Source organism: Mya arenaria, chromosome 12 (assembly GCF_026914265.1).
Source record: "Mya arenaria isolate MELC-2E11 chromosome 12, ASM2691426v1".
Taxonomy (NCBI): domain Eukaryota; kingdom Metazoa; phylum Mollusca; class Bivalvia; order Myida; family Myidae; genus Mya; species Mya arenaria.
Window position 1 is genome coordinate 10,169,302 of NC_069133.1, and position 25,980 is coordinate 10,195,281.

The following is a 25,980-nucleotide window of genomic DNA, read 5'->3' on the forward strand; positions in this document are numbered from 1 at the left end:
GGTTATGATAATTAAACTAAACCATTTTCTTATTGTTTCTTTTTGTGAATTTTATTTTTTTGCCCCTTGAAATAAGCTTATTAAGCCTGTTAATCTTGAGAAGTTTACAGAAATTTGGGCCATAATGTTTAATGAAATTGATGACACCATCATCTCTTGTGCAAATCAATGTTTAATGCGCAAGATTGGTATAAATACTGTCTTTTTAAGACGTCCTCTTGCATAATATTAATCAAATTCTATAGATACTGTTGTTAATAATATGATACAAATATACTAGTTTATAGTTTAATTCATTGATTTATTATTTATGATATCTATATCAAACTCTTTAGATACAGTTGCTATTTATTTGTCACAAATATACTTTATAGTTTGCTATTTGTATTTGTTTACGTAGGCCGTTTTTTTTCGATGAATTTGATCATGGGTCATGTTGGCCTATTTCAAATATATAATTGTGTGTTATATTTCCTTGAATAAACTTTCTTCTTCTTTTTTCCTATATACCGATATCTTTAAGAAATAATCTATTTTGACCTAGGGATATTGTAGATCAAGTCTGATATCAGTTGGAAGCAAAACAAAAAATACCTGCAATTATTTTATTCATAATGTCAGTTTTAAAATTTATTTTACATTTTTTTATCAGAATATGTACAATACCCTTTCAAATGATACCAGCGAAATTATTTAAGGGTCACCAGGCATAACCAGGGCTCAATGAAGTGACAAGCCTAATTGTACATCGAATACCTTAAATATACACTCGTATTCAAAATCATCACATACACATGTATAAAAAACATAAAGTTTGAATAATTAACCTTTAACTACTTACTAAATAATGCATTTATGGAACTTACTAAATACTAATAACAAGATTGTAACCGTGTATTTAATAGCTGAAAACACAAAAAATATTAAATGATTGGTGAGTGCTAAAAGATTTACTGTGATCTACTATCGTCTCATAAGGTAGAACTACCGTGTTTTCTGCACTTTTCTTTCAAATTAAACACAATTTCCTTCAGAAGAACCATTGTTTTCGATATTAATTCATCCTTTTCGGTAAATTCAACCAATTGTATTAATTGTGGTACATCTAACTTGAGAGTAAGAGTGCATCTTTATAGTACGGACATAACCATTTTAACTGTTTTTTGTAGTATCTAGACCAACTACGGTATTCGTAACATGAGTATTACAGCTGTTTCACAACGCACACCTTTTGACAAAGTCGACGTCAGGTCAGTTACGTTATGGTAATTGATTAGGGCCGTAAGTAATGAGCCGTTTTACCAATCATTCATTACTCGCTTCATTAGTAAGAATAGTATTAGTAATAGTAATGGACTAAATGACAGTGAATGACACATCTTATGTTTTGAAAATTTTCTTCAGTAACTTTTTGTTTAACATACATCTTCAAAGCAAAAACATGGATCATTAAAATGGATATTAAGCCTCCGGCTACCTTCAGCATCCTCATCTTCAGCGTTTGCGCATTCTTGTTTAAAGGTATGGTTACCATTTTGAGTTATTATAAAAATGGCTTTAAATGAACAATCAATAACAATCATAGAAAAACGAGCGACGACGTCGGTGTGTTATAATATGAAATTTTATATTATTACTTTAAGTAGACATGTATATTGATAATAAACAGCAACCGCAAGAAAAAAAGTAAAAACACTAACAAACAATTAAAACAGACAGACATCAAGCAAAACAATGATATCTTCACGTCTGCTTTTCGGCTTTGCTATCTTCATAACGCTATCATAACGCTACTTTATTTTTTTATTTTATGGCGAACGCTAGATTTAGTGGACGCGTGCGACCTAACGGCAGTGACGTCATGCACGAGTATCCTAAGTGGTCAGGGTGACGTTAACGTTACTACAGACGTTTTGGCAGCGATACCTACCGTTGACCAACTGACGGCACTTTGTGGGTAAGTTGAACAATGTGTCTTCTTGTTGATAGATTGTTATACTGTCACCACAGCTTTTAAAATGTTCTAACAACGCCAGATTAACGTACAGCAACATAATTTATAATCATCTAAAGTAAATGTTGGTAATAATAATAATAATAATAATAATAATAACAATAATAATAATAATAATAATAATAATAATAATAATAATAACAATAATAATAATAATAATAATAATAATAATAATAATAATAATAATAATACAACTACTACTACAACAACAACAACAACAACTACTACTACTACTACTACCACTACCACTACCACTACAACTACCACTACAACTACTACTACTACTACTACTACTACTACTACTACTACTACTACTACTACTACTACTGCCACTACCACTACCACTACCACTACCACTACCACTACTACTACTACTACTACTACTACTAATAGTAATAATAATAGTAATACTACTAATAAAATAAGATAAAATAATAATAATAATAATAATAATAATAATAATAATAATAATAATAATAATAATAATAATAATAATAATCATCATCATCATCATCATTGCTCAGTTCTTATCTTACGTGTATTCAACATAATGCTGGTTAATGTATGCGTGTATTGATCGAATATGACAAGTTAATTACTGTCGGATTGAAAACAATCATATAACAATAACCCTCCCATTGTCATGTTTTGACATTAAAATAAACATGATGTGCGCTACTGTCACAGTGACTCGCTCAAGTAGGAGCAAAGGTCAGACAGATTCAAATAATCGGTATAAATTTATCGCCATTTATAAAATTGTGAAAATATTGCCCTCATGCAAATATTTGTGAGTGTGGATAAAACAGGAGTCTTCAGCAAAAGGCTGATATATTAAAAGTGTCCTAAAACTAGGGATTAAAAATCGACCAAAGTCATAATCGATCATCGAAAATAATCGGAGGAGCCATTTCGATCAATCATCGATTATATAATCGAAACGGAACAAGTGAATATTACAAATACATCCCAAACTATATTGGTTTGTACATACATATGTCTTTAAGTGAATAAACATATTAAAATCAGTTATGTTTTATATGCTGTTTTGTTATACATTCCAGGTTACAATTGATAATTTAGTAAAATGTTTTTAGGCGATAACTTAATTCTAAAATAATTGAGAATAAAAACTTGATTTTTCCATACTACCAGTATATACCAAACAGTAGTTTTATATTTATTAAAAAGATCAACCATAAACTGGTGAAATCTTTACATAGTTATCAGCATTTTCATCACTTTAAAACAAATATTACATAATTTGGAACAAAAATGTAGTACAAAATGTATTTACATGTAGCATTTTAAAAATGTTCCAATCTTTTACATGAAATACTTATCAATTATCATGACATCATGTTGAAATGAATTTAATATTTTTCTAGCAAGATATAACATGGGGAAATGCTGAATAAATAATCATTTTTACTTGATAAACTTTTTTTATATTTGATATTACAATGAAGATGATTTTTTACTTAAAAAAGACACGTTCGTCCATGGGAGCTGACATTTTGAAACGGATGTTGCGAGAGTTAGCTCCCCTGATTTCTAATTGCCGTATAACCCCGTATAAGTCCGTGCCGTTTCCCGTTTTAAAGAAAATCAGTACATACACAACACGGTTACTTCCCTTTGCCGTACATTAGCGATACTCGATTATGGAATAATGAAATCGATTATCGCCGACCTCGGACACAAATAATCGACTTTCGACAAAACTCGATCATCGTTTTATCTCTACTTAAAACTGATCGTTCTCAATCTGAGGCTGCTGTATATCATGATAGGGTAGCTTATTTAGCATGTCGCCAGGTTAAATGCTAAAACGATTCCGTAGTAAGATGGTTTTCTTTTTAATATACAATATTTGGTTCCGAATTGTAAGTAAATCAGTCAAACAATGTAATAAAGTGGATAAAATAACAGCTTCATTAGCTTCATTGTCGCCGACAATAGTTAGTTTATACTTTATTTATTTGACAAATAGCATACAAACATACATACGTTATATGTATAGAAATGAAATACATAACAATATGTTCGAGGATTAGAAAACAGGAAATAACTTATATTTATTCTGCTTCTCTATTTCTCCCATAACGGTGTTTTAGGTTCTTTGAACTAAAGAAACACATTTTCGGTATTCTCTATGGCATTGTACCACAAGCACTAACACTGAGAGAATTGAGATATACACTAACTTGTCAGCAGAACATGTATGTTTATGCATGAAACTCACTTTTGTTTGTCCAATCGTTTTGTTATTCCTCCGTTACGCAATTTTCCTTTGTCTGTTTGGACATACATATACCAAACCAGTATTTACAAACAAGTATATGCATGCCGCAGGCTCTGAATGAGCACCTCGACACCATTTCTTAAATACATTAATGGAGAAAAAATATATCCGAGTAATTAAAAGAATATTTGTCCTCGAAACGTTATTCCTCCATAACCATATCCATTTTTTGGCACAGCATTTGAGAAAAAAATGTTAAGACATACTCTCTTACAGTAGCTTGCAACCATGCCATAAATTTGCTGATTGTGTCAGAAATTCTACCTTCATGTGATTAATTATTGACTTTATTGTTCAATACATTTGATTATTACAGCGAAGTCATAATGAACACTCCAAAAGAAACTATGTCATGAATGAGTTTAAAAAGAAGTAATGGTAAACATGCTATCATGAATAGGAACATGAGTAATCACTGAAAGTTCATTAAAGTAACATTATATTTCTCCATAACGGTTGAATTACTACTATGTTATATAAAAAGTGAGCACAATTTCTCAAACCAAAAATGATGTTTTAAACTTTATATAAGGTATTAGTTATAGCCAAGGACACATGATTGAACTTTTAAAGAGAACATAAGTCAATTAAAAAGAATTTTGTTTAATTTAAAAGTTAAATACATATAATATGTGCATGAAATGTTGAGGTATAGTGTTTCAGGTGGCATATAACTGCCGTAAGATAACCTGTTGACGTTCGCGAATTGTTTCGTGTTAACCACTTAATTTTCGCGATAATTAACTAGTTTCTAATTAATATTTGCGTTACTTGTTCGGTAAGATAAATATCATAAGACTAAAAACAGGATTTAAAGTACCCAGAAATGCCACCTTTTACCCTTTTTAGCTATTAACGGGTCATCTAGTTATGGTTTGCGAATTCCACTTAATAAGTCCGATACTTACAGGCTAACGTAATAAGATTAAGTGGTTAACACGAAATAATTCGCAATCGTTAACAGGTTATCTTACGGCAGTTATATGCCACCAAAGTAGTGTTAAAAGTAGTGAAACATATGTTAATGACTGTTTAACATGGTTTCTTCGATGTTAGAACTGATACAAGGGAAATTACATTCATGTGTTAGCGAGTATGGTAACATAAATAAGTATGTCTAGTTGTATTCATATTATTATACGGTGGTGCTTTATTTGAGTATGTATACTCCATATGTTTTAGTTTATTCCATTCCATACCATTTATTACAACCAGAGTTAACTATCGGGAATAAAGATTATACAGGAATTTGTTATTTCACTTTATTGCACATATATCTATTCCAACTGGCCTTCTTTATTATTCCATATCTTTTAAAGTTTGTCATTGCAATAACATTTCGTAAATTATCGCTTGAGAATAGACTGTGAACGGCGATTTTAATACGTAACTATCGGTCATTTTCCTCAGTAGCGGTGGGTTGACTGATAAAAAACACGGACCCAAAGTAATTTTACTCCCAGAATGTTATTAGCCAATCTCAAATATAAAGTTTGGATGATTGAGATCATTTTTCAATTTTTCCTATTACGAATTGGGATCATTTTTTAGACCCGGCTAAGGTGTGTATAGCAATCAAACAGTTAGATGTAACCGAAAAATATTTGTTTCGGTCCTGTTTATCGAACAACCCAGTTTTCCAACCGACTCATTTATTAATTGCAATTAGACAGTTATTTTTTCTGACTGATTTTCCCCTTCTTTTGGGAACATTTTTCCTGATTCGGTAAGACGTCTAAATGTATTTTAATACAGCGCTGTAGTTACCAAATGGCATCGATGAAAACGATATTCCGCCACAACTTTACTTTGAAAATATGACCCCGACCTACCTACCTACCCTAGTATCGGGGGGGGGGGGGGGTGTTATTGGAAACAAACATTATTTTTTTACCTTATTTATAGGGGTTTCATTTATAACGTAAGCTGTGGGGCAAAAACTGACCACTGAATTATATTTTAAATATGAACTTTCAATTCTCATTTCTCAAAAGCTTTGGTTTACAGAGCTGAAGGGTGTCAATGGAGCACTATTTATCCTGTCACTTGCATACAAATCTGCTCACCCGATATATTTCTCCGTCTTGCCAGATAAACTTCCTCCATCCACGGCACTAAACCAGTATTCTCTATATGTGACCAATGGCGTGAAAAGAGCATAATGTGAACAAGCATAATGTTCACCATTCTTGCTCGATAACAAAAATGTAGTAATACGCCATATAAATTATTTTGATAAAAACAACACACCTGATATATATCTTTCAGATCTTTCGGAAGATTTAAGGAATGTTATGACCCGAAAGCGGCAGCGTGTAAAGATGACGTCATATTTGCTATGACGTTTGGCACAGTTGAGAATACGGTCGACTACTTGTGCGTAGAGGCATTTGACGGTACGTGTGATTATACACAATAGCATGCGGATGAGGGGCGGGGCACCCATAATGTCAGAATCAGTAAACACTATCGGACCATGGGGTGGGGGTGGGGGGGGGGGGCACTCATACGATGTCACTACTAGTAAACACGATCCGATAATCTCTTAAACACACAAGTATGAAGCACGACAATCAGAAAGAAATAAGTATTATAAAAGTAAATTGTCGAAATAAATTTGCGCCATGTGAAACATATTCTACGTAGCATGAAATGGAAAAGCATTGAAAGTAGTCCAATTCTTCTAAACATGTAACAGCACGGGCGCCGCTACTTTGCTGTCTCAGGAAGCCATGCCATGTCATATTTCCTGCTAACGTCATATTGACTATAAGACCCACTGCTGCTTGTCGCTCTCAATTGATTTTATTCGTCAAAAACACAATTAAAGGGACTATACATCAGATTGGCACCAACAATTTTTTTTCTGTAACGAATCTCAGGACAATTGTTTAATAAAATGTTTTAATCTACGGTATCATAATTGTAAAGAATACCAAAATGTAAAAAAAAATCGTGTTGGAGACCGGGTTCGAACCGGTGTCGCAAAAATTGCAGTCCAGTGTTGTATCCAATGTGCTATGAGTACTTCAATGCATTCTTCGCATCGATACCAAGTTTATGTCAGTTATTGACAATTTTCTCTTTTTTTCGCTATTTCATCACACGGAGTGAAGCCCCTTTAAATAGCAGATCAAAGCCAAAATGTGACGGTGTTTTGCAGTACACACAAACAACACCGACTAGTGTTTCGTTCGACGGATTTTGGCTGACTCAATTTGAGGGGCGAGCTAATTTTTGTTTCACTAAGTTCGAATCAGGAGCGGGCGATTTATAAAAATATGGAATTAAGTTGCTAAGGAATTATAACATTCTGTTTTTCTTTAACGGAAATACACATATGAAGAACCAAGGCGGTCATTTCATATAGCTCTTGAAGGTGTTGCCTAAACATTTCGCTGATTAAAGCCTAACAGAAACGGGGTTACAGCATCAGTGTTCCCGAAACCATTCGATACAACTATATAATGCCATTGTTTGCTTCATTTCAAGCAACATTGTTAAACTAATTTGTATTAATATAACGCTCATTTGTATTGAGAGTTTTGGTGAAAAATAGAAGCGGTGGTTTAAAAACAACAACAGACTTTAAGAATATAAGTGCGTGGCTCCAACCTGTATTTGTTTGCACCAAATAAAATTACTTCTTAATTACTTAGAAATTCTACAATATGCGTCCTGTTGGAATCAGACGGAAGTGACGTCATCAACAACAGATTGTCACGTGGTCCAGGCGGAAATGATATCTGACCTACAGAGTCGATCCAGCCAATTTAACGCTGCCGACATGCGTTCACAATGGTGTCAGTAAGTAACGTTTGATCGATTCTATCGGAGTACTTTGACACTTCCTGTTTCACACGAAACAGGCGACTAATTTCACGTGTCTGGTGGGATTGTATGTACTCGTATATCAGTTTAAAAGGATGTTACTCAAAATTACCGTATTTCCTGATTTTATTCTGATCCGATTGAGTGTTAGGATGTCCATGAAAAATCCTCTGTAATGACTACCATTCACAACATGTTTAAAATAATGGAAATGCAAGTGGTGGAATGTTATGTAGCTATTTACCTTTACCTCATATTTAAAGGATCCTTAAGAACACCACTGACTGTATGAGTGGTGCGGTGGACGCCCGATGTGGACACGCCCCCGCCTGTATCATGCGGAGAATGATGGGACGCGCGCTTCGGGGACTCGCCTCGCTCATGAAGTGTCCCAAGTGTAAGTGTAGTTACTTTGTCAATTAGGCAATGGAAACTGCAGGGACAAGCACGATTGCCAAACTTTGTTTAGTTTAAACTTTTTTATTTTACAATGATTACGCAACAAGTTATAACAACATTATATTAATCTCTCTCGTTGGCACGATATTACGCGAGAGTGTGGTCTTGCGTTGTGGGGGAAACCGGAGTAGCCGGAGTAAACCCACTTGTCCGGCTTGGTGACCACAAACCAAACCTTGTTGTAGTCTTAATTGACAATCTCTTTCGCATTTATCTCCCTTGACGAGCAGAGAAGTACACTGTACGGCAAAGGGGAAGTAATTGCTGCCTGGAGTTTGCTGTATTGGTACAATTATAAAATCCAAAACATTTGACTTTCAGCAAGAATCACACCGAGTAACAGTCACAGTTTACAGGAATACTCTAATATCGTACATCTCTTAATGTTAGCGTTACCGCCTTTTACCAATATGCGAAAATAGATGAGTTCATTGGAGTTTAAGCTCGTCCTACTGATAACCTTACATAGTTTAAACGATAGCTTACATTTGACTCTTAGAAATACTTTTTTTAACTGCCTTAGAGTTGGCGCGATTATTTCTATACAACCCAACGCGTATACAACCAATCAACGACTAAATTGGACGTTCTCGTTCGTTTTCGTCTGAAGCTTTCTAAATGATTAAATTGCAATACGTTAGCGTAAACACGAATATGTATTTTCCATAATATATGGGCTGCTCATAAGGGTTGTGAATGTATAGTAACCATATGAATCTGTATACTTTGAAATATATCAGGATATTGAATATGTCTGTATACGAGTGCTCCGAGCTATTAACAGCAGCCTATATATTCAGTATTCAAGGACCAATGAGAGTTTAAAAATGTTCCAATATTGTTTTTACAGTGCCCGAATGTTCACTGGAGCCCCCTGTGACAGATACAAGGGACCTGTCCCTAGAGAAAGGGGGACAAGCCGCACCGGAGAGTGGGCCGGGAAACAACGCGAGAAGATGCGACTGGGAAACGAGAGAAGCAGGAATTGTGTTGCTTATAGTGTATTTGGCGTGTATATACTTTGAAGGCCTGAAATAAATCCATGAATTGTTTCGTTGTTGTACGGAATTTTATTTAGATCGATTAATTGTACTGTCTGCGTTCTTTGCTAGGGATAAGACATAATTAAAGACATAATTTAAAAAATAAAAAAAATGGGGAAAAAGGATAATGGCCAAAGGCAACACTTACCGGATGTTAATTTTAGCGAACTTAGGACCGATACATTTTCTTATTTCAATTTTTCCCCTAATTATGACCACATCTCTGTATTTCACGTCCATTTGTTGCAGAATCAAAATCTTGCAAACTTTATAAACATTAAAAGAACATGTTTAAAATGACTTACGTTTGAAATTTAGAATGTGATAAGCGTTCTAGAAGAAGAAACCGCGAGATTCTGTTACCCTCACGCTCATGCTAGTCTAGGTCAATGTTGAGGTCATTTGTAGATAAAGTTTGTAAGGTCAAACAGCTCTTGATTATTTCATTTCGCAGATAAGGGTTGTTTAAATCGAGCAATGTTGTGGAGAACATTTGGTTAGTACTATTATTTGGCAACCTTATATAAAGGCATATAAAGAATGTGTACACATGAAGTTTATAGCTGAAATGAGTATCAAATAATATATGGCTGCTGTATATTCTGTGACGTTAATTTATACGATAAAATAATTCAATTTTGTCATGTTTTCGTGTTGTTTTTCAGTTCTTTTGTTTGTGAACGTTAATGCGGTGTTCGGGACTGGTTTGGCAAATCGATGTAAGTCAATATGGTACAATTACGTAAATATGTTTAAAATATAATTCGTGTTCCAAGGCATGTCTTTTTAGAGCAGAAAATTAGTAGTGCACACGGCACTTTCCTGTAACGAATTATCAACAATATGACGCTAATAAACACGCTAAGAAATAAAGAAATAAACGACAGCGATTGGTTGAAGATTCTTTATGACAAAAATGCCTAGCTGCTTTAAACAGGAAGCAAATTGAATACTATTTCTGAAAATTATTGTTTGACCTAATGCCGTGAGTAATAGGAGACTGTTCACTGTTCTAAGCGACCTTTTCTGTTTAAGATGTTAGACTACAACCTACATTTTAAGCCAATGGTATTGCAGATAGGTTATCATTAAGCGCCAGACTTTATCATTAAGAATTCCACCTTTCGCGTGTGTTTAAAGATCCGCCTACTGCCACTCATCCGATACACATTCCCTGCATCAGATTTTGCTTTGTCAATGTTTCAGCCAATGAGGTTGTATTCTAAGTCAGTTAGATGACCTGAAGAAATTTCGCTACGCTCACTACGCCCATTATTATTCATTAAGAATTTTCTTCATGTCAACTAACTATTACATGAACATTGAATGCATGCATAGAGCTTTTTAGACATGGATTCGTCATACAAAATCCATATTAGGTTTGTTTTGTTCTATTAACCAGCCACAAAGAACGCATGTAGTCCGAGCCCGTGTGTTCACGGGTCATGTTTCGCCGGCACTTCAAACAACTATTTATGCGTGTGTGATGCCCATTTCACCGGCCAGAAATGCGACACTCCAATCTGTAAGTTGCTCGTATGATGCTCGTATGATGCACAGATCACAGGTATGCTAGAGGCTGCAAAGGTTTTAAAAATGCAACAACGACACATATCAACATTATTTGATATACTGAATATGTGGCCATGTCAGGGGGTCCAACGTGTTTTGTGGTTTACGAATTTTAAGTGAGGGAAATATGTGATGCGGAATAAAATGGCGGTGTTCGAAGAGATTTTGGTGTTTTGGGAGAATATTTTCACCTTGTAAGTAAATTTAATCATTTTTCTCGCAATATAAATACGCCTACCCAGAGGCCACACGTGTAAGCTTCTCTCAGATTTTTAACCTATGTTTCTAGAGGCATTAACAAAAAAGTTATTGAATGTATAAGCCGAACGATTGCTTGTTAACAAAGTGAAAATAGAAAATTGCGTGACTTGAAACTGTGTTTTTTAGTCAGAGTGCACCTCTCTTGTATCTATTTTAGTTATTTTTCATTGAATTTTGCATATAATTTCCGACGGTTATTGCACTTACATGGGCACTACACGGCCTATTTTTCTATGTTTTAACACCTTTTATGTAGGGCGAGGAAGTTTATAATGGAAATACCTTATGTACATTATCTGTATTTTCCTATATATGTCTATAGCCCAAAATAGTCTCTAAAGCAACATCGTTGACTACAGTGCAGGACTGCCCACCAGGAAACAACTGGATTGATTTTGGCAACTCTTGCTACCTGATTGGCGATAGAAACATTAGCTGGTCTGATTCGCAGGTACCTGGCTGGACTCTGGTCAGCCTCTTTTTCATGAAAACTTTTTGAAAAGGGGCAGAATATAGGTCTAATACACTTAATGTATGATTTTAAAATAAAATCTAAATGCATTATTGTATTGATCTCATTTGACTTAAATTAAAAAAAAACCCGCATGATTTGTGTCAGAAAAATAAATTTAAGTGATATTATGGCGTTTCTTTTAATGGGCAACGTCGCTATCAAAGTCTCATTCTGTTTCAGTAATGTAAAGTATTTATTTGTATTCATATCCAGTCCAAATAACTTCTTTGAACCTTTTCTGACCTTTTTAACCATAGAATGATAAAAAATTGCATTTTTCGCAATTACAAAATGCAACAAAACCGAAAGCAAATCTAAATTTAGCGCGCACAATGTCTTTACGAAATTTGCATATTACGTGACTTTCTATTTGCCTTATATTTTTTGTTGCTCTAAGAAAAGTAAAGCTAAGAAAATATAGTAAATAACATATAACAACCTGTAATCAACTAAAACACGAATACTTTGATAGATATATTGACAAATCTTCTTATCGCTGTATTGACACATTGATCATACATGGGTAACATCACGTGATAATGTCAATCAACCAATCACTCAACAACAAAGCTGTTGACGCTTATTAATATGAAAAGTGTTGTCTTCAAATACGATATTTGAGCAGATATCAACATTTTCAGAAGGGTTCCAGCTTAGTATCTTAGTTTTAACAATGCTAATGATTTGCCACACTTTATTTTGTCATACACAAAAAGTGCATTTTACAAAAACCTCTGCGACTTTTCACTAACGACATTGATGGTATACTCCGCCCACTTATCTGCCTTATTTGCATATAATAAGTCAGTATACCAGTTTATAATTTCGTAGGTTTTTCCCATACATTTCATAAAGTTTTATTCGGTATACACTATAGTTATTTTTTTTTTGAAAAGGACAAATTCAAGTATAATAATTTTAATAATTAAAGGGCAATAACTCTGATGGTGATGATTCATTAAAACCATGTGCATGCAGCACAACACTGTGTTCAATCAGGTATGTTGTATTAAAGTTCACACGAAGTTATTTTCATTAGTTAGAAGACAATTACTCTTGCGTTAGTGGTCTTATTCACACCAATCTTGCAAATGCTCCATGACATAAAGTTATACACATTTCCTGTCATCAAACTGGAAAGAACAACAGAAAGAACGAAATGATGGACTGTCGAATAACAGCATATCAAAGTCGTAAAGTGCAGATCCTAGATAGAGGAATTGGTCTTGCCGAGTGTGACTGAAACAATTTTTTGAATATTTATGCAAAAAGCTGCAGAAACAAGCTCAGTAGCAAAAAGTTTAAACATAAACCCGGTTTAATGGCACTGGGTGAACGCCAAAGACATAGATCATAAAATCACAAACAAGAAACATACAAAACAGCACAAAACTCCACAAACAGCACAGTGCATACAAACTATATATAAAAAACTAGGTATGTTTATCAAGAATTGTTAGGTACCGCCTTGGAACGGTCAGTAAAATGTAAATTTACTGGGGGTTTAAACCAGTTTATGTGCACAGACCTCACTCTTATTCCAACAATCCTTAACCCAAAGCGGGATTTTCCCCACCGGTTGATGGGATATGCGCCAAATTATGCGCGTTTATCTCGGTAGTCCGGAGATGAAATATTTGTTTACCGCGCTCGTAGATGTTGGTTAGTCGAGGTGATGATATTCATTGTATATGAGTGTGGCTTTTTTCCGGATAACATTCGTAAGTCCATTCGTATAATTAGCAAGAAAGAAAATTTTGATAGTGTGATAGAGTAAGATATGTAAAATTATATATGCTAAATACATTTTGCTGTTCGCTTTGTATTTTGTTTGCCAATTAAATCGCACACATGTGTTTCACTTATGGTGCCGATTACCGTGTCGTTTTATTGTTCATTTTGGCGATCTAGAAAAAAATGGAGCGAGAACATCAAAATAAATTCTAACTTATCTATTAGAAAAACTTACTGTATAATAATGCCAAGAACAGTATACCTTTCAAGTTTCATGCCACATATTAAACCGTAACTAGTGTGTTGTACAGATTGAGGACGAAAGTGAACCATGCTATTCTTCGTACAATTGATGGTCATATGATTAATATAACACCAATTGGCTGAAGTATTTAAAACTTGCTGTGAGTGAGATTCGTTTGAACCTTACAGAACAATGTCATCTGCATATAATTGAATTTTTAGTTTCTCATCATTGTCAAAATTTGGATATCGAAACTTTCTAAGAACTCAACAAGATCTTCGTAGAATATATATTATAAAAAACAGAATGCGACCCTGCCGGAGACCATAAGAAACATCAAACCAGTCTGTAAAAGAGAATTACCCGACATTATAGACTTAAGCATATTATCAGATATTCCTAGTCCAAAAAGTCGCATCCATAAGTTATATAAAATCGTAATTTTCATAAAACAAAATAAAATCTGAAATTGTAGATACATTTTTGCATTTTTACTCTATGAATCAAAAATGCTTGTAAGACTTGGTCGACTATATGTTCGATTTCTTCGAAAACCACACTGCTTGTCCTCCAGTGTTTTTTTTATCGTAGACCCAGTAGATCAGCCGATGAGTGAAATGGTATAAGAAATTGTATACACTTAAAAAACAATAACCATACACACAAACACATTTGGTGATCGCACATATTTGTAGGCCAATAAAAGTCGAAAAACTAGAATTCTAAAGCTGTTGATCAGAGTGCCAAACGTGCCCTTGGACTTCTTATTTTTATTGTAATGCTGACTACTGAAATGTACATCGTGAATAACAAATTTGTTTACAATAAATTTCGTGAAGGAGTACAGGCATATTAACAAAACAATAACAATCAAACAAGAGTATATATACAAAATATATTACAATCACATGCGTACATATGGGTTAACGTAATTGGTTGTAAAATCGATATTTAATTCAAAGAATAAACAATATGAAACAATATTACGTATTAATATTAACAATGGTCAAAATTTCTTAACAAACAGACATATTTTTATAAGTTTATTTCTATTATTTGATTGTAAAAATTTGGCATTATTTTCTTTTTCAGACTTACTGTCAGCAGCATGGCGGATTTCTCGCGCGCATCGATACCAAGGCAAAAAATGATTACATCAAGGCTTATCTGAACTCATACCCTGGTAGGCTGTGTATGCTTTAGAAAAACAAATTTATATGTTTTTTTTAAAACAAACACACAATATATGTTTTAAATATCCTGTTAGGCTTTTGAAAAAGACATTTTATATGTTTTAATACCCAGGTAGGCTTTAGAAAAACACATTTAATATGTCCTAATACCCAGGTAGGCTTTAGAAAAACACACTTTATATGTCCTAATACCCAGGTAGGCTTTAGAAAAACACACTTTATATGTTCTAATACCCAGGTAGGCTTTAGAAAAAACACACTTTATATGTTCTAATACCCAGGTAGGCTTAAGAAAAACACACTTTATATGTTCTTATACCCAGGTAGGCTTTAGAAAAACACACTTTATATGTTCTTTTACCCAGGTAGGCTTTAGAAAAACACACTTTATATGTTCTTATACCCAGGTAGGCTTTAGAAAAACACACTTCATATGTTCTAATACCCAGGTAGGCTTTAGAAAAACACACTTTATATGTTCTTATACCCAGGTAAGCTTTAGAAAAACACACTTTATATGTTCTAATACCAAGGTAGGCTTTAGAAAAACACACTTTATATGTTCTAATACCCCAGGTAGGCTTTAGAAAAACACACTTTATATGTTCTTATACCCAGGTAGGCTTTAGAAAAACACACTTTATATGTTCTTATACCCAGGTAGGCTTTAGAAAAACACACTTTATATGTTCTAATACCCAGCTAGGTTTTAGAAAAATACACTTTATATGTTCTTATACCCAGGTATGCTTTAGAAAAACACACTTTATATGTTCTTATACCCAGGTAAGCTTTAGAAAAACACACTTTATATGCTCTAATACCCAGGTAGATTTTAGAAAAATACACTTTATATGTTCTTATACCCAGGTAGGCTTTAGAAAAATACACTTTATATGTTCTTATACTCAGGTAGGCTTTAGAAAGCCTACCTGGGGTATTAGAACATATAAAGTGTGTTTTTCTAAAGCCTACCTGGGTATTAGAACATATAAAGTGTGTTTTTCTAAAGCCTACCTGGGTATTAGAACATATAAAGTGTGTTTTTCTAAAGCCTACCTGGGTATTAGAACATATAAAGTGTGTTTTTCTAAAGCCTACCTGGGTATAAGAACATATAAAGTGTATTTTTCTAAAACCTACCTGGGTATTAGAACATATAAAGTGTGTTTTTCTAAAGCCTACCTGGGTATAAGAACATATAAAGTGTATTTTTCTAAAACCTACCTGGGTATTAGAACATATAAAGTGTGTTTTTCTAAAGCCTACCTGGGTATAAGAACATATAAAGTGTGTTTTTCTAAAGCCTACCTGGGTATAAGAACATATAAAGTGTGTTTTTCTAAAGCCTACCTGGGTATAAGAACATATAAAGTGTGTTTTTCTAAAGCCTACCTGGGTATAAGAACATATAAAGTGTGTTTTTCTAAAGCCTACCTGGGTATAAGAACATATAAAGTGTGTTTTTCTAAAGCTTACCTGGGTATTAGAACATATAAAGTGTGTTTTTCTAAAGCCTACCTGGGGTATTAGAACATATAAAGTGTGTTTTTCTAAAGCCTACCTGGGTATAAGAACATATAAAGTGTGTTTTTCTTAAGCCTAATTGGGTATTAGAACATATAAAGTGTGTTTTTCTAAAGCCTACCTGGGTATAAGAACATATAAAGTGTATTTTTCTAAAACCTACCTGGGTATGAGAACATATAAAGTGTGTTTTTCTAAAGCCTACCTGGGTATAAGAACATATAAAGTGTATTTTTCTAAAACCTACCTGGGTATTAGAACATATAAAGTGTGTCTTTCTAAAGCCTACCTGGGTATAAGAACATATAAAGTGTATTTTTCTAAAACCTACCTGGGTATTAGAACATCTAAAGGCTTTAGAAAAACACACTTTATATGTTCTAATACCCCAGGTAGGCTTTAGAAAAACACACTTTATATGTTCTAATACCCAGGTAGGCTTTAGAAAAACACACTTTATATGTTCTAATACCCCAGGTAGGCTTTAGAAAAACACACTTTATATGTTCTAATACCCAGGTAGGCTTTAGAAAAACACACTTTATATGTTCTTATACCCAGGTAAGCTTTAGAAAAACACACTTTATATGTTCTAATACCCAGGTAGGCTTTAGAAAAACACACTTTATATGTTCTTATACACAGGTAGGCTTTAGAACACACTTAATATGCTCTAATACCCAGGTAAGCTTTAGAAAAACACACTTTATATGTTCTTATACCCAGGTAAGCTTTAGAAAAACACACTTTATATGTTCTTATACTCAGGTAGGCTTTAGAAAAACACACTTTATATGTTCTTTTACCCAGGTAGGCTTTAGAAAAACACACTTTATATGTTCTTATACCTAGGTAGGTTTTAGAAAAACACACTTTATATGTTCTAATACCCAGGTAGGCTTTAGAAAAACACACTTTATATGTTCTTATACTCAGGTAGGCTTTGGAAAAACACACTTTATATGTTCTAATACCCAGGTAGGCTTTAGAAAAACACACTTTATATGCTCTAATACCCAGGTAGGCTTTAGAAAAACACACTTTATATGTTCTAATACCACAGGTAGGCTTTAGAAAAACACACTTTATATGTTCTTATACTCAGGTAGGCTTTAGAAAAACACACTTTATATGTTCTAATACCCAGGTAGGCTTTAGAAAAACACACTTTATATGTTCTTATACTCAGGTAGGCTTTAGAAAAACACACTTTATATGTTCTAATACCCCAGGTAGGCTTTAGAAAAACACACTTTATATGTTCTAATACCCAGGTAAGCTTTAGAAAAACACACTTTATATGTTCTAATACCCAGGTAGGCTTTAGAAAAACACACTTTATATGTTCTAATACTCAGGTAGGCTTTATAAAAACACACTTTATATGTTCTAATACCCAGGTAGGCTTTAGAAAAACACACTTTATATGTTCTAATACCCAGGTAGGCTTTAGAAAAACACACTTTATATGTTCTAATACCCAGGTAGGCTTTAGAAAAATACACTTTATATGTTCTTATACCCAGGTAGGCTTTAGAAAAAACACACTTTATATGTTTTAATACCCAGGTAGGCTTTAGAAAAATACACTTTATATGTTCTTATACCCAGGTAGGCTTTAGAAAAACACACTTTATATGTTCTAATACCCAGGTAGGCTTTAGAAAAATACACTTTATATGTTCTAATACCCAGGTAGGCTTTAGAAAAATACACTTTATATGTTCTAATACCCAGGTAGGCTTTAGAAAAACACACTTAATATGTTCTAATACCCAGGTAGGCTTTAGAAAAACACACTTTATATGTTCTTATACCCAGGTAGGCTTTAGAAAAACACACTTTATATGTTCTTATACCCAGGTAGGCTTTAGAAAAACACACTTTATATGTTCTAATACCCAGGTAGGCTTTAGAAAAACACACTTTATATGTTCTTATACCCAGGTAAGCTTTAGAAAAACACACTTTATATGCTCTAATACCCAGGTAGGCTTTAGAAAAACACACTTTATATGCTCTAATACCCAGGTAGGCTTTAGAAAAACACACTTTATATGTTCTAATACCCAGGTAGGCTTTAGAAAAACACACTTTATATGTTCTAATACCCAGGTAGGCTTTAGAAAAACACACTTTATATGTTCTTATACCCAGGTAGGCTTTAGAAAAACACACTTTATATGTTCTAATACCCAGGTAGGCTTAAGAAAAACACACTTTATATGTTCTAATACCCAGGTAGGCTTTAGAAAAACACACTTTATATGTTCTTATACCCAGGTAGGTGTAGAAAAACACACTTTATATGTTCTTATACCCAGGTAGGCTTTAGAAAAACACACTTTATATGCTCTAATACCCAGGTAGGTTTTAGAAAAACACACTTTATATGCTCTTATACCCAGGTAGGCTTTAGAAAAACACACTTTATATGTTCTTATACCCAGGTAGGCTTTAGAAAAACACACTTTATATGTTCTAATACCCAGGTAGGCTTTAGAAAAACACACTTTATATGTTCTTATACCCAGGTAGGCTTTAGAAAAACACACTTTATATGTTCTAATACCCAGGTAGGCTTTAGAAAAACACACTTTATATGTTCTAATACCCAGGTAGGCTTTAGAAAAACACACTTTATATGTTCTAATACCCCAGGTAGGCTTTAGAAAAACACACTTTATATGTTCTAATACCCAGGTAGGCTTTAGAAAAACACACTTTATATGTTCTTATACTCAGGTAGGCTTTAGAAAAACACACTTTATATGTTCTAATACCCAGGTAGGCTTTAGAAAAACACACTTTATATGTTCTTATACCCAGGTAGGCTTTAGAAAAACACACTTTATATGTTCTAATACCCAGGTAGGCTTTAGAAAAACACACTTTATATGTTCTTATACCCAGGTAGGCTTTAGAAAAACACACTTTATATGTTCTAATACCCAGGTAGGCTTTAGAAAAACACACTTTATATGTTCTAATACCCAGGTAGGCTTTAGAAAAACACACTTTATATGCTCTAATACCCAGGTAGGCTTTAGAAAAACACACTTTATATGTTCTAATACCCAGGTAGGCTTTAGAAAAACACACTTTATATGTTCTAATACCCATGTAGGCTTTAGAAAAGCACACTTTATATGTTCTTATACCCAGGTAGGTTTTAGAAAAACACACTTTATATGTTCTTATACCCAGGTAGGCTTTAGAAAAACACACTTTATATGTTCTTATACCCAGGTAGGCTTTAGAAAAACACACTTTATATGTTCTAATACCCAGGTAGGCTTTAGAAAGACACACTTTATATGTTCTTATACCCAGGTAGGCTTTATAAAAACACACTTTATATGTTCTTATACCCAGGTAGGCTTTAGAAAGACACACTTTATATGTTCTTATACCCAGGTAGGCTTTAGAAAAACACACTTTATATGTTCTTATACCCAGGTAGGCTTTAGAAAAACACACTTTATATGTTCTAATACCCAGGTAGGCTTTAGAAAAACACACTTTATATGTTCTTATACCCAGGTAGGCTTTAGAAAAACACACTTTATATGTTCTTATACCCAGGTAGGCTTTAGAAAAACACACTTTATATGTTCTTATACCCAGGTAGGCTTTAGAAAAACACACTTTATATGTTCTTATACCCAGGTAGGCTTTAGAAAAACACACTTTATATGTTCTTATACCCAGGTAGGCTTTAGAAAAACACACTTTATATGTTCTTATACCCAGGTAGGCTTTAGAAAAAACACACTTTATATGTTCTAATACCCAGGTAGGCTTTAGAAAAATACACTTTATATGTTCTTATACCCAGGTAGGCTTTAGAAAAAACACACTTTATATGTTTTAATACCCAGGTAGGCTTTAGAAAAATACACTATATATGTTCTTATACCCAGGTAGGCTTTAGAAAAACACACTTTATATGTTCTAATACCCAGGTAGGCTTTAGAAAAACACACTTTATATGTTCTTATACCCAGGTAGGCTTTAGAAAAACACACTTTATATGTTCTTATACCCAGGTAGGCTTTAGAAAAACACACTTTATATGTTCTTATACCCAGGTAGGCTTTAGAAAAACACACTTTATATGCTCTAATACCCAGGTAGGCTTTAGAAAAACACACTTTATATGTTCTTATACCCAGGTAAGCTTTAGAAAAACACACTTTATATGCTCTAATACCCAGGTAGGCTTTAGAAAAACACACTTTATATGCTCTAATACCCAGGTAGGCTTTAGAAAAACACACTTTATATGTTCTAATACCCAGGTAGGCTTTAGAAAAACACACTTTATATGTTCTAATACCCAGGTAGGCTTTAGAAAAACACACTTTATATGTTCTTATACCCAGGTAGGCTTTAGAAAAACACACTTTATATGTTCTAATACCCAGGTAGGCTTAAGAAAAACACACTTTATATGTTTTAATACCCAGGTAGGCTTTAGAAAAACACACTTTATATGTTCTTATACCCAGGTAGGTGTAGAAAAACACACTTTATATGTTCTTATACCCAGGTAGGCTTTAGAAAAATACACTTTATATGCTCTAATACCCAGGTAGGTTTTAGAAAAATACACTTTATATGTTCTAATACCCAGGTAGGCTTTAGAAAAACACACTTTATATGCTCTTATACCCAGGTAGGCTTTAGAAAAACACACTTTATATGTTCTTATACCCAGGTAGGCTTTAGAAAAACACACTTTATATGTTCTAATACCCAGGTAGGCTTTAGAAAAACACACTTTATATGTTCTTATACCCAGGTAGGCTTTAGAAAAACACACTTTATATGTTCTAATACCCAGGTAGGCTTTAGAAAAACACACTTTATATGCTCTAATACCCAGGTAGGTTTTAGAAAAATACACTTTATATGTTCTAATACCCAGGTAGGTTTTAAAACACACTTTATATGCTCTAATACCCAGGTAGGCTTTAGAAAAACACACTTTATATGTTCTAATACCCAGGTAGGCTTTAGAAAAACACACTTTATATGCTCTAATACCCAGGTAGGTTTTAGAAAAATACACTTTATATGTTCTAATACCCAGGTAGGTTTTAAAACACACTTTATATGTTCTAATACCCAGGTAGGCTTTAGAAAAACACACTTTATATGCTCTAATACCCAGGTAGGTTTTAGAAAAATACACTTTATATGTTCTAATACCCAGGTAGGTTTTAAAACACACTTTATATGCTCTAATAACCAGGTATGCTTAAGAAAAACACACTTTATATGCTCTAATACCCAGGTATGCTTAAGAAAAACACACTTTATATGTTCTTATACCCAGGTAGGCTTTAGAAAAACACACTTTATATGCTCTAATACCCAGGTAGGCTTTAGAAAAACACACTTTATATGCTCTAATACCCAGGTAGGCTTTAAAACACACTTTATATGCTCTAATACCCAGGTATGCTTAAGAAAAACACACTTTAAATGTTCTAAAGTAGTGCTTTGATACGAAAGAAAAAAGTAAACAAAATATATCAATCCAAAACATTGACCCAAATATCACTATGCTGCTGATGCGTACAATTCATCCCCAATATTTGTTTACTATTAAATGTTTTTAACATAAAAAAACTAAAACATATGCCTAGTGTTCTCGCGCGCATCGATACCAAGGCAAAAAATGATTACATCAAGGCTTATCTGAACTCATACCCTGGTAGGCTGTGTATGCTTTAGAAAAACACACTTTATACGTTTTTTTTAAAACAAACACACAATATATGTTTTAAATATCCTGTTAGGCTTTTGAAAAAGACATTTTATGTGTCATAGTGTTTTCTCTGTTTGTATTGGAAACTGGAGCCAGGTATTCTTGGATTGCTTAATGACATGCTCGTCATGTAAATGTTAAAAATATATCAATCGGGGTTCTGTAAACATCGCAAACTGCAGTTGCATTTTCATGTTTAATTATTGTTTTCTTTACAAATATACCTATTTTAAGACACTGATCTTAGTTAACGTTTAAGATATTGAACGTATTTGGTTCGTTTGAACTTATCTGTGTTTATAACAAATACACGTTATATTTGTATATACGCTTGTGAAATAAGGGATGCGATGAATTGTGTTTAATTAAAAGAGAAAACATATGCACACGCAAACGAACTGATTTTATTTTTTATATTTTTTGAATGTAAAGGTAAGTACTCCATATGTAATATTAAACGCTGACTTTGAACGTTTTCCGTTATACCATGAACATAAGTTTGTACGGTTTGTACAGAGTGGTTGAATTCCCCGACGATATTCCAACTTGTATACTGAGAATATATCAATATAAATATAAATACTGATGGAGGTTTTGTAATAAACAACATTTCAGCCGCAGCAGACCGCAATGTAGTGTACTGGATCGGTTTGAATGATATAAAGACTGAAGGGGTCTACGTATGGGCCGACACTAACACTCCTGCGACATACATCGGTAATCTTAATATGACTATGGCTGGTGGTGGTGTGTTAGCTTATTTATACTCGCACTCGGTCCATGCCCATTCGGGGAGTTTTGTAGAATTATTCCTTTGTTTATATGTCTATTTTAATTATTTCTATGTGTTAACAATCTGCTTTTATCTAAAACCAACAAAACTGCTCACGAATTTTACACATTTACCGGCATTTCCATTCAATATTACAGTTCAATTGCATAAATGCATTTAGGAATTCGATACTTTCGAAATCATGTCTTTAGCAATATCGTTTGTTCCTGAATTGAAAAGTTAGTTAATATAATGTAAAATCTTTAATAAACATCAGTGTTTATAGGCAGCACTGAGCATTTTGGTACTATGTTAATTCGGGTTTGGAAAACGACAGCAGCATTATACAGATTTGTCAATACGGCGTACTGTATATTCACTGTTGGATATGGAAAAGAACATTGATAGGCATATAATAAACAGCTGTAAAATATGAATATTTAGGATTCAATGTTTTTATATACGAAATTAAGCTTTTCAATGTTGGGGATTTTGATGAAAAGTGATTGCCGACGTTAACTTGCTGGCTTGTCCACCGGAGTATGGCATGTTTAAGCTGTACAGAAGCTATCATCATAATAATACAATATGTTTTCTCTGAAATAAGGAGTTCCATTTTAACACACAGATTTATGTAATGATGTAATGAAACTCAGGCTGACAACGGGTCAGCCGAAAAGTGGTGTTTTTATGTTGTTGTATGAAGTTTTACATTCAATGACCCTTAGACTGGCACCCGGGCCAGCGGAAAAGACGTGTTTTATGCTGTTGTACCGTGTTTCTTGTTTGTGATTTTTTGTTCTTTGTTCTATGTCCCTGTGTCATTAAACGGGATTTATGTTTAAATTTTTGGCTACTGAGCTTCTTTCTGTAGCTTTTCAAATATATATTTATATAGTTTTACTTTCAATGAACCTCAGACTGGCACCCGGGTCAGCCGGAAAATATGTTATTATGTTGTTGAAGTTATGCTTTCAATGAACCTCAGACTAGCACCCGAGCCAGCCGGAAAGAAGTGTTTTATGTGTTTTATATAGTTTTACTTTCAATGAACCTCAGACTGGCACCCGGGCCAGCCGGAAAGTGGTGCAGATGACTGTGTTGTGGCTGCCCATTATTTCAACTGGGAATGGGGAGACTACAATTGCATGACTACGGAATCAAACCAGCTATGCGAAATGTAAGTCAATAGAAAAGTTTTACATGTAGCATTCTAATACATGTAAAAAATAAATATATTATACGTTTAAAAGTAATACGAACTATTTTTAATAGTAAATTCTATACGAAAATCATGCCTTCGTAAATATTAAACAGGGTTTTGATGGTGCTTATAAATGAAGTAGTATTGATACGATCTACACAGAATTTCAGCGTCTGAAATAGTGCATTTATTGTTGTATATTCCGTTATGTTTGGTTTTGGTACTACCAGTGCAAGAACAAAAAATGGGGAGCATTTATATAGATGATCTACCGTTTCATGGAGAAAATTGTATCCGAATAACGCTAGGTCACTGTTATTCGTCAAATAAATCTTACTTGCTCACTGTTTCAGATGTATTAATTGGGCAAAGAATACTAAAAAGTAATATAAAACTTGACTTGAAATTATTTTTTACAATAAAATGAAATGATAATTGCCCATTCTTTTCTGAGCGTTCTTCCATCAAATGTATGATAATCTCGGAAATGTAATTATTGACGAATTACAAAATTCCAGTCGTCCTTTATTATAACCTGTATTACCGAACACGTGGCTGATTCCTCACGGTCCTTCGACATAGCAATGCATCAACCAGTTTTAATATTGACATGAACGAAAAATGATGACCGTATTTTGATTTTATTTTCACCCGAGTTAAACATTTAATGACAACCCGCTGCTCCTTGCTCTTGACTTTGACGTCTTTTTCTTTACTGTCATACGTATATGCGATCATAATTCTAATTTGTTTACCATTGACAAAATATTTTATTTTATTCAGACCCAAGACAACCGGCGGAGGCGTAGTTGGTTAATGGAAACGAGATGCAACTGACATAAATTCTGCTTGTGTCTTCAAAATCTCAATCTTGATTAAAGCACTTAATTACATACTTACATTAAACCTTTTCGGCGTACTTATGTAACGTTATTCCGAGCGCCTTTTATCATATATAGCATTTTTGACTGGCTCTCCCACTTTATTTTCATTTGATAAACGGGCATGTAGCATAAAAGTAAACGCCCAAAAACGTTTTAAACTTAAAAAGAACATTTCATTCAACGCAGTTTAGTCTGATTGCACTTAAAAAGGCTTTTTCTATGTATTCAATTGTTGTTTGAAGTGCATTTGTGAATTTCTGAAACTTGTGTTGCCGTGGACTGTACATTTCGAATTTGGAATAAATTTTGTGTAACAATTTGTTAACCGGACATTACTTGCAAATAATGCATGCACCCTTAATAACCGATTCTACTTCAATCAGTGCCTGCAAACAGCAACGCTGGCAAAGAAGCGGGTATGGTGTAGACATAACTTTGACTAAAACAGATGAAACGAGTGCTAATTTAGTTTTTCAGCACTAAGGCTGATTGATAGATTGAAAAAGAAGATGGACAGAGAGGGTGCATGAGGGATTACCCTCTTGCTAAGCAACACCGTGTCTATGTGAGAGATTTTTGATTAAACGGTGGACGGGGAGGTTACAGGCAGGGTATCCCCTCCTGCCAAGTAACACCGTGTCTGTGTG

General features: G+C 33.8%; 1 protein-coding gene across 1 annotated transcript; it reads left to right on the forward strand.

The window, feature by feature from the left end:
- Positions 1 to 1,070: 1,070 nt before the first annotated feature.
- On the forward strand, positions 1,071 to 25,605 carry LOC128210433 (brevican core protein-like). Its single transcript, XM_052914783.1, has 12 exons — positions 1,071 to 1,957; positions 6,588 to 6,715; positions 7,979 to 8,126; positions 8,414 to 8,547; positions 9,460 to 9,621; positions 10,318 to 10,371; positions 11,055 to 11,188; positions 11,808 to 11,936; positions 15,070 to 15,160; positions 23,089 to 23,190; positions 24,305 to 24,425; positions 25,233 to 25,605. The coding sequence occupies exons 2-12, from the start codon at positions 6,658 to 6,660 to the stop codon at positions 25,264 to 25,266; spliced, it is 1,167 nt and encodes a 388-aa protein (XP_052770743.1). The 5' UTR covers positions 1,071 to 1,957; positions 6,588 to 6,657; the 3' UTR covers positions 25,267 to 25,605.
- Positions 25,606 to 25,980: the final 375 nt, after the last annotated feature.

Bases quoted from the DNA above. Each gene is read 5' to 3' on its own strand.
- LOC128210433 (XM_052914783.1), top strand. From the start codon at position 6,658: ATGACGTTTGGCACAGTTGAGAATACGGTCGACTACTTGTGCGTAGAG. The intron at 11,189-11,807 runs GTATGATGCTCG...ATATGTCTATAG, and splicing joins CTCCAATCTGTAAGTTGCTC to CCCAAAATAGTCTCTAAAGC. The intron at 23,191-24,304 runs GTAATCTTAATA...AATGAACCTCAG, and splicing joins CACTCCTGCGACATACATCG to ACTGGCACCCGGGCCAGCCG.